This window comes from Rana temporaria, chromosome 4 (assembly GCF_905171775.1).
Source record: "Rana temporaria chromosome 4, aRanTem1.1, whole genome shotgun sequence".
Classification (NCBI taxonomy): Eukaryota; Metazoa; Chordata; class Amphibia; order Anura; family Ranidae; genus Rana; species Rana temporaria.
Window position 1 is genome coordinate 446,400,258 of NC_053492.1, and position 14,152 is coordinate 446,414,409.

The 14,152-nt window shown below is 44.5% G+C and overlaps 1 protein-coding gene across 1 annotated transcript in view; it reads left to right on the top strand.

Annotated features, from left to right (window-relative positions):
* PLEKHH2 (pleckstrin homology, MyTH4 and FERM domain containing H2) overlaps positions 1 to 14,152 on the top strand; it is a 245,318-nt gene that overhangs the window by 211,007 nt on the left and 20,159 nt on the right. The window contains exons 21-25 of the mRNA XM_040351535.1: positions 1,852 to 1,949; positions 7,833 to 8,010; positions 10,700 to 10,855; positions 11,811 to 11,908; positions 13,690 to 13,831. Coding sequence (XP_040207469.1) covers positions 1,852 to 1,949; positions 7,833 to 8,010; positions 10,700 to 10,855; positions 11,811 to 11,908; positions 13,690 to 13,831 — 672 coding nt within the window. The remainder of the gene's footprint in view (positions 1 to 1,851; positions 1,950 to 7,832; positions 8,011 to 10,699; positions 10,856 to 11,810; positions 11,909 to 13,689; positions 13,832 to 14,152) is intronic.

A 14,152-nucleotide genomic window follows, 5' to 3' on the forward strand; every position in this document is an offset into this window, starting at 1 on the left:
GTAAACGCACAAATCAAATCTCTGTGCTGTCAGGGCAGAGGAGACATATCGTTTGTTCCTACTAAGTAGGAACAGCGATATGTCTCCTCACCTAGTCAGTCCAATCCCCATACAGTTAGAACACACTGAGGGAACACACATTTAACCCCTTGATCATCCCCTAGTATTAACCCCTTCCCTGCCAGAGACATTTACACCGTAATCAGTGCATGGAAGTTAACCAAGCCCACCATCCTTTCCTTTGTGTTGGTTACTGCATTAGCTTTGTACACAAGTGTTAAAATGAACCATGCCCATGCAGGACAATTTAGTGAACATACTTGCCTGTATTAGTCATAGGTTTACTTGTTTGGACACATTTGACAGTTGCTAAATTGACCGTATATACTCAAGTATAAGCCGACCCCAATATAAGCCGAGGCACCTAATTTTACCACAAAGAACTGGGAAAATGTATTGACTCGAGTATAAGCCTAGGGTGTCCATCTGCATGCCTCACTGTGCCTCACTTTGCCTCACTGTGTCCATGTGCATGCCTCACTCTGTCCATGCATCACTGCGCCAATGCCTTACTGTGTTAATGCCTCACTGTGCCCATGCCTCACTGTGTCCATGCCTCACTGTGCCCATGACTAGACTGACGTTTAACCCCCCTGGCGGTATCCCCGAGCGTGACTCGGGGTTGATTTTTTCTGCTGCGATCGGTAACCCCGAGTCACGCTCGGGGTAGATATGCAGAGCCTGCAGCGTGCGCTGGCTTACCTTGTCCTAGATCCAGCGATGTCACCGTGCTGTGTGAGCGAGCGGGACCTCGCTCGATTCACACAGCGTCCTCCTGTGCCGCCGATCTCCGTTCCCTGCGACATTACGACGCACGGGAGCGGAGATCGGCGCCAAATTCAAAAAGGTAAACAAACACTATACATACAGTATACTGTAATCTTATAGATTACAGTACTGTATGTAAAAAAAAACACACCCCCCCTGTCCCTAGTGGTCTGCCCAGTGCCCTACATGTCATTTTATATAATAAAAACCTTTCTTTCTCCCTGCAAACTGTAGATTGTCCATAGCAACCAAAAGTGTCCCTTTATGTCAAAAATGGTTTTAGATCAGCTAGAAAACAGCGATAATGAATTATAATCACTTGCAGAATTGTGCGATAGCGATTTGTGGGGAAATTCGTCATAAAAAAAAAAAAAATGACAGCGACAATTTTGCAACTGAGAAAATTTCAGTGATTTTGATTTTGATTACATTATTGAATAATTTTTATTAGAATTATATTATTATTTGTTATAATTATTTATAATTATTTATTATATTATAATTTATAATTTTGTTTTTAAAAAAATGTCATTCCCGGGATGCCTATTAGATTCTTGTTTGGTCAGATTTAAGTGAGTTATTCCTAAGAATTACAGGCCTACAGTACAAATCACCAAATTTCCTTGCAAAATAATTGTACCGCTTTTGGTACGTAATTCCAGACAGAATCATACCGCCAGGGAGGTTAAGAGTCTATTGAGGGGGTGCCTGGCTTTGAAAAATCGGTGCTCCCCAGCTGTAGGTCCCTCAGACAACAAACTTTACAGATGAAGAGTTGGGCTACATGTGTGCTACATGTGTGCCAAATTTGGGGTCCTACGATCAGGTGCAAAAAGGTAACTCGAGTATAAGCCGAGGGGGGCATTTTCAGCACAAAAAAATGTGCTGAAAACTTGACTTATACTCGAGTATATACGGTAATTCTATTTCTCTGTCCCGACTCCCTATAGTGTAATGGTTGGACTATTTGTTCACCGCACCCATAGTACAATGGCTCTATTGACTCCTGTTTGTGTTTTCCAGGGTTGGCAGCTTCTGGCATTGTGTGTTGGTCTCTTCCTTCCGCAGCATCCATACATTTGGCTCCTAAAACTTTTTCTGAAGAAGAATGCTGATATCAGGTAGTCTGATTTTGTATGTATATGGTATATGAGCCTGAAAGTAGCTTTTTAGAATCATTAGGGATGGGTTTATCTGCCCGGGTTCAATTTAACAAGGGTTCAGTGAACTCTGTTTGAAATTCGGTAACCTGATCTTAAAGCCTAAGTCCAGACAAAATAAAATTCCAAAAAATCAGCACAGGGGACATAACCTACAGTAGGTTATTAGGATGTGTCCCTTGTGCTAATGCCCTTTCTTTTAGTCAAAATTCTCCATTCCCCCACCACCTCTTCCGTCGTAATCTTTAGGTGTGTTGGAGGTTAATAGAACTAAGGGGCTTACCTTGCCCTTACTTTCTGCCCAGCTGCTCTATTCATAGAGGTTTTACGACAGCTTCTATGAATGAGGCCTCGTACACACGACCATTTTCCTCGACAGAATCCATCAAGAAACTTGGTGGCAGAGCTTTTTTGCCGAGGAAAACGGCCGTGTGTACGTTTCTCGTCGAGAAAACTGTCGTGGATCTCGACGAGAAAAAAAGAGAACAAGTTCTCTTTTTCCTCGTCGGGAGTCTCAATTTCCTTGTCGTGTTTCTCGTCGGGCTGGTTTACGACGAGGAACACGTTTGTGTGTATGCTTAGAAACCCGCGCATGCTCAGAATAAAGTATGAGACAGGAGCGCACCTTCAGTAAAAGTAGGGTTCATAATGGAGATAGCACATTCGTCACGCTGTAACAGACTAAAAAAGTGCAAATCGTCTCTTACCAAACTTTTACTTAACACGCAGTAACATGAGATTAACAAAAGCAGCCCCAAGGGTGGCGCCAGTGGAATCGAACTTCCCCTTTATAGTGCCGTTGTACGTTTTGTACGCCACCGCGTTTGAGAACGACGAGATTTTGTCTTGACAGTGTGTACGCAAAGAAAGCTTGACAAGATTCTCGTCAAGCCTGACAAGAAACTGGTCGAGGAAAACAATGTTTAATTTACGACGAGTTCCTCGGTCGTGTGTACGAGGCCTGAAACAAGATAAATGAATGGAGGAGGTGGACCTATCAATTATCTGCCTGTCCTCCATTCATAGATCTTAATTAATTTATAGAAGCTGTAGTGTGGCTTCTATGAATGTTAGAGATGGGCAGAAAGGGTGGGTATAGTGGGAAACTCTTGATGAGAGCCTTTGACAACCCCTCCGTTCTATTAGCCCCCACGGCCCTGGAAGAGGAGGATTACACCTAAAAGAAGAGTAAGATATCACCTAAAAGAAGAGGAGGATATCACCTAAAAGAAGAGGAGAATTTCACCAAAAAGAAGAGGAGGATTACACCTAAAAGAAGAGGAAGATATCACCTAAAAGAAGAGGAAGATTACACCTAAAAGAAGAGGAAGATATCACCTAAAAGAAGAGGAAGATTACACCTAAAAGAAGAGGAAGATATCACCTAAAAGAAGAGGAAGATTACACCTAAAAGAAGAGGAAGATATCACCTAAAAGAAGAGGAAGATTACACCTAAAAGAAGAGGAAGATATCACCTAAAAGAAGAGGAGGATATCACCTAAAAGAAGAGGAAGATATCACCTAAAAGAAGAGGAGGATATCACCTAAAAGAAGAGGAGGATATCACCTAAAAGAAGAGGAGGATTCCACCTAAAAGAAGAGGAGGATATCACCTAAAAGAAGAGGAGGATATCACCTAAAAGAAGAGGAGGATTACACCTAAAAGAAGAGGAAGATATCACCTAAAAGAAGAGGAGGATATCACCTAAAAGAAGAGGAGGATTTGACCTAAAAGAAGAGGAGGATATCACCTAAAAGAAGAGGAGGATATTGCCTAAAAGAAGAGGAGGATATCGCCTAAAAGAAGAGGAGGATATCACCTAAAAGAAGAGGAGGATTTGACCTAAAAGAAGAGGAGAATATCACCTAAAAGAAGAGGAGGATATCACCTAAAAGAAGAGGAGGATATCGCCTAAAGGAAGAGGATGATATCGCCTATAAGAAGAGGAGGATATCGCCTAAAAGAAGAGGAGGATATCACCTAAAAGAAGAGGGGGGGTATCACCTAAAAGAAGAGGATTTCACCTAAAAGAAGAGGGGGGATATCACCTAAAAGAAGAGGAGGATTTCACCTAAAAGAAGAGGAGGATTTCACCTAAAAGAAGAGGAGGATATCGCCTAAAAGAAGAGAAGGATATCACCTAAAAGAAGAGGAGGATTTCACCTAAAAGAAGAGGAAGATATCACCTAAAAGAAGAGGAGGATATCACCTAAAAGAAGAGGAGGATTTCACTTAAAAGAAGAGGAGGATATCACCTAAAAGAAGAGGAGGATATCGCCTAAAAGAAGAGAAGGATATCACCTAAAAGAAGAGGAGGATTTCACCTAAAAGAAGAGGAAGATATCACCTAAAAGAAGAGGAGGATATCACCTAAAAGAAGAGGAGAATTTCACCAAAAAGAAGAGGAGGATTACACCTAAAAGAAGAGGAAGATATCACCTAAAAGAAGAGGAAGATTACACCTAAAAGAAGAGGAAGATATCACCTAAAAGAAGAGGAAGATTACACCTAAAAGAAGAGGAAGATATCACCTAAAAGAAGAGGAAGATTACACCTAAAAGAAGAGGAAGATATCACCTAAAAGAAGAGGAAGATTACACCTAAAAGAAGAGGAAGATATCACCTAAAAGAAGAGGAGGATATCACCTAAAAGAAGAGGAAGATATCACCTAAAAGAAGAGGAGGATGTCACCTAAAAGAAGAGGAGGATATCACCTAAAAGAAGAGGAGGATATCACCTAAAAGAAGAGGAGGATTACACCTAAAAGAAGAGGAAGATATCACCTAAAAGAAGAGGAGGATATCACCTAAAAGAAGAGGAGGATTTGACCTAAAAGAAGAGGAGGATATCACCTAAAAGAAGAGGAGGATATTGCCTAAAAGAAGAGGAGGATATCGCCTAAAAGAAGAGGAGGATATCACCTAAAAGAAGAGGAGGATTTGACCTAAAAGAAGAGGAGAATATCACCTAAAAGAAGAGGAGGATATCACCTAAAAGAAGAGGAGGATATCGCCTAAAGGAAGAGGATGATATCGCCTATAAGAAGAGGAGGATATCGCCTAAAAGAAGAGGAGGATATCACCTAAAAGAAGAGGGGGGATATCACCTAAAAGAAGAGGATTTCACCTAAAAGAAGAGGGGGATATCACCTAAAAGAAGAGGAGGATTTCACCTAAAAGAAGAGGAGGATTTCACCTAAAAGAAGAGGAGGATATCGCCTAAAAGAAGAGAAGGATATCACCTAAAAGAAGAGGAGGATTTCACCTAAAAGAAGAGGAAGATATCACCTAAAAGAAGAGGAGGATATCACCTAAAAGAAGAGGAGGATTTCACTTAAAAGAAGAGGAGGATATCACCTAAAAGAAGAGGAGGATATCGCCTAAAAGAAGAGGAGGATATCACCTAAAAGAAGAGAAGGATATCGCCTAAAAGAAGAGGAGGATATCACCTAAAAGAAGAGGAGGATATCACCTAAAAGAAGAGGAGGATATCACCTAAAAGAAGAGGAGGATATCACCTAAAAGAAGAGGCATCAGCACAAGGGATACCTCCTACTGACTGTAAATTATGTCCCTTGTGCTGATTTTCCTGATTTTGAATTTAGCTACATCTAGGCTTTAACTTAAATAATAAGAACAAAAAAAAAAGCAGCAAAGAGATTGATTGACAAAAGAGCTGGCAATAAGAACTAAAGTATAGTTTTCTAGCTGACCCTAATCCCTCCCTTTGCAGTTTATCAGCTTTCCCTGCTCTCTCCCTAAAGCAGCCACCAATACACTGGCACTACGCCTGCCCTGTGTTCCCCCTTTTTGAAAGTGAGAGGGCTGCGTTATCCGAAGCCCACTTAATGGCCCCTTAAAGCCAGCTGGCCATAGTTCAAAGACCAAACATAAAGGAATTAAATGGGATTTTTAAGGTGCATGAAAAATACAAATCATTTATATAAAAGATAGATTTTATTGTACAAAAATAGATAGAATAAAAAATCCATCAGATAATAAATAGAGTTTCAAATATGCATACAGACAAATCTCTCAACATGTTTCGCCATTCGATTTGGCTTCTTCAGGAGTTTTGTTGTCAAGCACTACTGAAACACAGAAAAGCAAAATCACATAAAATGTAAACAAATATATATATATATATATATATATATATATATATCTATATATATATATATATATATATATATATATATATGAAAAACTAATTTCTAACACAAAAATATGTAGAAAAATTACTAGATCTTAGTCCACAGTCCATAGTTCAAAGACCCTTCAGTGTATTATGGTTTAAAGAAATCCTCAAAGGCCTATCCACACATACATTTGCTGGGAGCATGAATCTCGAACCCTCAGTGTCCACCCCATGATAGCAGTGAACCTGAACCTCATTCCTGGCTACATAATCCATATCCTTCTTAAGTGGTTCATGGTGAAGACCAGATGCTTGATATACACTGCCTACCACTGATGATACAGAATGTCCACATTAGCTTATGATATGAATATATTTTATTGTTTTTCTTTAAAACCACTTGGTGACTGCCATATAGCAGTGTTACTGTTACAGGGCGGCCGCTGTGCGCAGAATCACATATATGTACATGATTCCACACTTCCGGGGGGCAGGCACGAATGTGCACCACCATTGGTTCGCTCCCCCTGTGATTATTCACAGAGAGAGCCAATGGGCAGGTACCACGGCATGGATTTAATGTCTGCCGGCACCTGCCAATGATTAGGTATAGAGGCAGAACAGCAGTCTGCCTATGTAAACAAGGCAGATTGTCATTCTTTCAGGATGGAAGGCATGAATCCTGTGTCCCTGCAAGGAATGACTTGTAACCTAGATTTTATATACATTATATTACCAAAAGTATTGGGACACCTGCCTTTACACGCACATGAACTTTAATGACATCCCAGTCTTAGTCTGTAGGATTCAATATTGAGTTGGCCCAACCTTTGCAGTTATAACAGCTTCAACTCTTCTGGAATGTCTGCCCACAGGGTTTAGAAATGTGTTTATGGGAATGTTTGACCATCCTTCCAGAAGTGCATCTGTGAGGTCAGGCACTGATGTCAGACGAGAAGGCCTGGCTTGCAGTCTCCCCTCTTATTTTATCCCAAAAATGTTCTATTGGGATGAGGTCAGGATTCTGTGCAGGCCAGTCAAGTTCCCCCACCCCAAACTCGCTCATCCATGTCTTTATGGACCTTGCTTTGTGCACTGATGTGCAGTCAAGTTGGAAAAGGAAGGGGCCGTCCCCAAACTGTTCCCATAAAGTTGGGAGCATGAAATTGTCCAAAATGTCTTGGTATGCTGACGCCTTATGAGTTCCCTTCACTGGACAATCCCAACACCTAAAAAACAACCCCACACCATAATCTGCTCCTCCAGCAAATGATTTGGACCAGTGCACAAAGCAAGGACCATTAAGACATGGATGAGTGAGTTTGGGGTGGGGGAACTTGACTGGCCTGCACAGAATCCTAACCTCAACCTGATAGAACACCTTTGGGATGAATTATAGTGGAGACTGTTAGTCAGTGCCTGACCTCACAAATGCTCTTCTGGAAGAATGGTCAAACATTCCCATAGACACACTCCTAAACCTTGTGGACGGCCTTCCCAGAAGAGTTGAAGCTGTTATAGCTGCAAAGGGTGGGACCAACTCAATATTGAACCCTACGGACTAAGACTGGGATGCCATTAAACTTCATGTGTGTGTAAAGGATTGGCGTGACGTCCCAATACTTTTGGTAATATAGTGTAGCTGTGTGTGTCTGCATCTAGTAAGTATGTTCATCTGACAGTATTCTCCTTTTTTTTCCTTAGGACGGAGGCAGGAAAATACGCAATTTACTGTCAGCGTTGTGTAGAAAGGACACAACAAAATGGAGATCGTGAAGCCAAACCTTGTAGGATGGAAATTCTGTCCATTCTGCTCCGAAACCCGTATCACCACTCCTTACCCTTCAGTATTCCTGTGCACTTCATGAACGGCACTTACCAGGTATAACCCACCACTGCTCCGATCACTACTCCTTATTCTGCCCTCTACATCTGAAAATATAGAATGGAAGAACCAAAACGTATTCTGAGAAGACTAACGCTGGCCATAGATGGATCGGCTCTTGGCTGGTTCAGCAGGGACCAGTAAAAGATTCAATCCATTTATGGACAGGTTGGTTGTACTGAAGGCGATACATTGGTTGACTTCACTACAACCAGCCTGTCAGATTTTTTACGTGCGAACATTGCCGGTGACTTTAGCTGCCAGCAGTGATCATTGTGTTCTGCCAGCAGGTAAGGCAGGTAAGGATTCCCCCATCAACACTGGCTGTGTTGATGGGAACATTTTAGCAATTTTCTTTCCTTCCATCCATGGAAAGAATGAAAATTGCACAATCTATGTCCTGCCTAAAATGGTTGAAAACCTCAGAAATAAAATATGAACAAAGCATATAAGACTATAGGGCCATATTCTGAGTAGAGTTACGACGGAATATCTCAGGAAACTCCGTCGTATCTCTCTTTTTTGACCCGCGTATCTATGCGAGTGATTCCTAGAATCATTTTCGCATAGATACGCTGAAGATCCGATATGTGTAAGTCACTTACACTGTCGGATCTTAAATGTAATTCGCCGCCGGCCGCTAGGTGGCATTTACGTTCAGGTCTCATTTGTTTATGCAAATGAGCCTGATACGCCGATTCCCGAACGAATTTGCGTCGCGTAACCGTCGCTTACGTCGTTTGCGTAAGCGTAAGGTTACCCCTGCTATATGAGGGGTAACCTTACGCCAGTCCCACGTATGCCATGTTAAGTATGGCGTCGGGTCCGCGTCGTCTTTTCCCGTCGGGTACGTCGTTTTCCTAAGTCGTTCTTGAATACGACTTTATAGCCCAGTGCGCATGCTCCAGTTCTCGGCGGAAAACATCAATGACGCCGACGTGTGCGTCATTGACGTTTTCCGCCGAGAACTGGAGCATGCGCACTGGGCTATTTTTAGCCTGGCGCATGCGCAGTTCGATCGAAACAGGGGCGCGCTTAATTTAAATATAAGCCGCCTCCTTTGAAATACGCGGGGATACGCCGGGCCTTTTACACTACGCCTCCGCAAACTACGGAGCAAGTGCTTGAGGAATACGGCACTTGCTCCAGTAAGTTGCGGCGGCGTAGTGTAAATGGCTTACGCGAGGCCGCCGCAGAATATTGGAGAATCTGGCCCATAGTCTGTACTTGTTTCAATTTAGAGCACTGGGGGGTTGATTTACTAAAGGCAAATAGACTGTGCACAATGCAAAGTGTAGTTGCTTCAGAGTTTAGTAAATGAGGTAAAGCTTCACTTTGGAAAGAAAACCCAATCACATGCAAGGAATATAAAAAAAACAGCATTTTTGCTTACACGTGATTGGATGATGAAAGTCAGCATAGCTTCTGCTCATTTACTAAGCTCTGGAGCAACTGCACTTTGCAAATTGCACAGCCATAGCCGTCTTTACCGCAGGGCAAAAAGGGGCAGCTGCCCCTTAAGCCGCGGTCCGCCCGTCGCCTGACTGCACTTTCTGCGTACAGAAGCCGGCACCCGGCCCGGGCCTGGCATCGGCGCACTGTGCAGTCTCTGCTGCTGAATATTTTCTCTAGCAAGGAGTGAGGAGAGAGGAGTGGGCGGGGCCTTGAGCTCCACTGATGCTCTGACCCCGCCCCTTGCCGTGAATGGTGTGTGCGCTACACGGCGGGAGGCCTCGGGAGGTAGGAGTCGGACTGCGCAGTGGAGCCGAAGCAGAGTGCTCCTGTGAGTGAGGCAGCTCAGGCAGCCACTGATCAGAGCGAGCTGAGCTGGCCAGGACCAGACAAGGTAGGTCTTTCTCCTGCACATGCTCAGTTTGGTGTGTTTTGCTGGAGAGTTTTTATTTATTTTCTTGGGAGGTGCATGTGATCAGCACAGGGCCAATCAGCACTGTCCAGACAGAGGGTCAGGGGTCTTGCAGCCTCATAAGACAGTTAGGCCTCGTACACAGGACCGTTTTCCTCGACAGAATCCATCAACAAACTTGGTGGCAGAGCTTTTTTGTGTATGTTTTTCATCGAGAAAACTGTCGCGGAACTCGATGAGAAAAAAAAGAGAACAAGTTCTCTTTTCCCTCGTCGGGAGTCTCAATTTCCTTGTAGTGTTCCTCGTCGGGATGGTTTTCGACGAGAAACACGTTTGTGTGTATGCTAAGAAACCCGCACATGCTCAGAAGGGTGGCGCCAGTGGAATCAAACTTCCCCTTTATAGTGCCGTTGTACGTGTTTTACGTCACCGCATTTGAGAACGACGAGATTGTGTCTTGACAGTGTGTACGCAAAGCAAGCTTGTCAAGATTCTCGACAAGCCTAACAAGGAACTCGTCGAGGAAAACGATGTTTCATTTACGACGAGTTCCTCGGTCGTGTGTACGAGGCCTTAGAGGAGAATGAAAACTCCTCCTAAAAGCTTTAACCAGACACTGATAGAGGTCACATAACTGCTATATACTGCTGATGAGAAAAGGTATTTAGCAGTTTATATTTACTAAAGTAATTGCATTTCCATGTTCTGTGTACTGTGGGAGACCAGATCTAGTGAATGCAGGCTCCTGGGTTTAATTCCCTTTATTGATTATGAAAGTGATCCTGTCACAGCAAGCTAACTTTCCAAGCACATCCATTGCAGGTGGTGGGATTTGACGCATCAACAACAGTTGAAGAGTTTCTTTGCACACTAAACCAAGACCTGGGAATGAGGAAGCCCTCCCAGTCCGGGTTCACCTTGTTCTCGGATGATCCCTCTGGGAAGGATTTTGAATATTGCTTACAAGGAAATATTAAGGTAAAGATGCATTTTTGCTTCCAGTTGAATGACTTTTCCTGAACTCCAAGTAAGCAGAGCCCAGTTACAACTTTTACACCGAGAGGTGGTGAAGGATATTCTTTCTTTTTTATTTCAAAGTATTTTTATCTACTTGCCGACCACCCTATAGCAGTTTATAATGTAAAGTGGTCCAGAGGTGCGGGAGTTGTGTAATTTAAAGGGGTCCACAGGTGCCGGGGCTGTGTAATATAAAGGGGACCATAGGTGCAGAGGTCTGTGTAATGTAAAGGTGTCAAGAGTCGCGGAGGCTATGTAATGTAAAGGGTTCCAGAGGTGCAGGGGGATTTGTAATGTAAAGGGGTCCAGAGGTGCAGGGGGCTGTGTAATGTAAAGAGGTCCAGAGGTGCAGGGGGCTGTGTAATGTAAAGGGGTCCAGAGGTGTGGGGCTGTGTAATGTAAAGGGGGCCAGAGGTGCGGGAGTTGTGTAATGTAAAGGGGTCCAGAGGGGCGGGCCTATGTAATGTAAAGGTGTCAAGAGGTGCAGAGGGTGTGTAATGTAAAGGGTTCCAGAGGTGCAGGGGCTGTGTAAAGTAAAGGGGTCCAGAGGTGCGGGGCTGTGTAATGTAAAGGGGTCCAGAGGTGCGGGGCTGTGTAATGTAAAGGGGGCCAGAGGTGCGGGGGCTGTGTAATGTTATCTTCAATTATTAGCAGGTGAATGCGGCCCTCCATGCATTCACATACATTGAATCTGGCCCTTAAGTGGAAAAAGGTTTCTGACCCCTGGTGTACATTGTGCCACCACAATGCATATACCATGGTAATAGGCTGCCTTAATGCAACACACGCTAATGCATGCCGTCACGCAAGTTAACGTGTTTGCATTATCTCCCCACATTGGAATGAATGAGTGTAAATGGACCCTCAGACATAAATATAAAGCTGTTATAGCACATTATTTTTTTCTCATTGCCAGATCTGTGACATTATTTCAAAGTGGGAGCAAGCTTCTAAAGATCAGCTACCGGGAAAATGTGATGGGACCCGGACCGTGAGACTCACCTACAAGAACAGGTGCCTACCTCCTACCACCTTTTCATTGTACTTAATGGAATACACTTTTAGGGTTCACACTAATGAAACATGCTGTGGGTTCCTGTGTGATTCACATGCAACCCGGGTGCCGTGCAATTTCAGTCCTCTCATGGGTAAGGGTAAAACCAAGGAACTGTGCTTGGAGGTGGGGAGGGGTGGAACCATGTAACGGTGCTTGGAGTTGGGTAGGGGTGGAACCAAGGAATGGTGCTCAGAGGTGGGTAGGGGTGAAACCAAGGAACGCTGCTTGTAGGTGGGTTGGGGTGGAACCAAGGAATTGTACTTAGAGGTGGGTTCGGGTGGAACCAAGGAACAGTGCTTATAGGTGGGTAGGGGAGGAACCAAGGAACGTTGCTTATAGGTGGGTAGGGGTGGAACCAAGGAATGGTGCTTGGAGGTGGGTAGGGGTGGAACCAAGGAATAGTGCTCGGAAGTTGGGTAGGATTAGAACCAAGGAATGGTGCTCGGAAGTTGGGTAGGGATGGAACCAAGGAATGGTGCTTGGAGTTGGGTAGGGGTGGAACCAAGGAATGGTGCTCAGAGATGGGTAGGGGTGAAACCAAGGAACGCTGCTTGAAGGTGGGTAGGGGTGAAACCAAGGACCATTGCTTGGAGGTGGGTAGGGGTGGAGCTAAGGAATGTTGTTTGAATGTGGGTAGAGATGGAACCAAGGAACGGTGCTCGGAGGTGGGTAGGGGTGGAACCAAGGAATGGTGCTTGGAGGTGGGTAGGGGTGGAACCAAGGAATGGTGCCCGGAAGTTGGGTAGGGGTGTAATCAAGGAATGGTGCTCGGAAGTTGGGTAGGGATGGAACCAAGGAATGGTGCTTGGAGTTGGGTAGGGGTGAAACCAATGAATGGTGCTCAGAGGTGGGTAGGGGTGAAACCAAGGAATGCTGCTTGAAGGTGGGTTGGGGTGGAACCAAGGAATGGTACTCGGAGGTGGGTTGGGGTGGAACCAAGGAACAGTGCTTATAGGTGGGTAGGGGAGGAACCAAGGAACGTTGCTTATAGGTGGGTAGAGGTGGAACAAAGGAATGGTGTTTAGAGGTGGGTAGGGGGTGCAACCAAGGAACGGTGTTCGGAGGTGGGTAGGGGGTGGAACCAAGTAACGGTGTTCAGAGGTGGGTAGGGGTGGAACCAAGGAACGGTGTTCGGAGGTGGGTAGGGGTGGAACCAAGGAACGGTGCTTGTAGGTGGGTAGGGGTGAAACCAAGGACCATTGCTTGGAGGTGGGTAGGGGTGGAACAAAGGAATGTTGCTTGGAGGTGGGTAGGGATGGAACCAAGGAATTGTGCTTGGAGGTGGGTAGGGGTGGAACCAAGGAACAGTGCTTGGAGGTGGGTAGGGGTGGAACCAAGGAATGGTGCTCAGAGATAGGTAGGGGTGAAACCAAGGCACAGTGCTTGGAGGTGGGTAGGGGAGGAACCAAGGAATGTTTCTTAGAGGTGGGTAGGGATGGAACCAAGGAACGGTGCTCAGAGGTAGGTAGGGGTGAAACTAAGGAACGCGTCTTGGAGGTGGGTAGGGGTGAAACCAAGGAACGCGTCTTGGAGGTGGGTAGGGGTGAAACCAAGGAACGTTGTTTGAAGGTGGGTAGGGGTGGAGAAAAGGGGTGACTCAGAAAGGGGGAGTTCCTGTGCCTATTTTTTGAGCCCATAGTAGTACTATATGGATATGGCAGCACTCACTAAACAACCATGGCATTGACTGGCACTTTTCTCTGGGTACGTACCCTGACTTTCCTCTGTTGTATTGCAGGCTGAGTTTCTCGGCGCAGGTGCGAGGCGAGACAGAGAGAGAAAAGCTGCTTTTAATGTACCAGACGAACGATAAAATCATTAATGGTCTCTTTCCAGTCAATAAGGAGCTGGCGCTGGAACTGGCTGCTCTACTCGCCCAGGTAACCTCTGAGAAAGGAATTCCTTATACCTTTTAATGCAATTTCCAAAGCAATTACTTATAATGAAGCATTCGCTAATGCCCAGTACACTATTAACCTGCAATTATACAATTTGAATTCCCTATGTAAAGATGGCTTCCTGAGGAGATTGAACCTTCTCTCCGTCTATTTTGCTCTCTTGCCTTCTCCTGTATATTGCAGGTGGATAGCAGATGTGAAGTCAAGGTATTATTAGTGTATTGTTTTAATGTGTGTTCAGTAATGTGCCTAATGTATGAAATAATGGAGGCAAAGTGGTTCTAAAAGAAATAAACTCCAGCC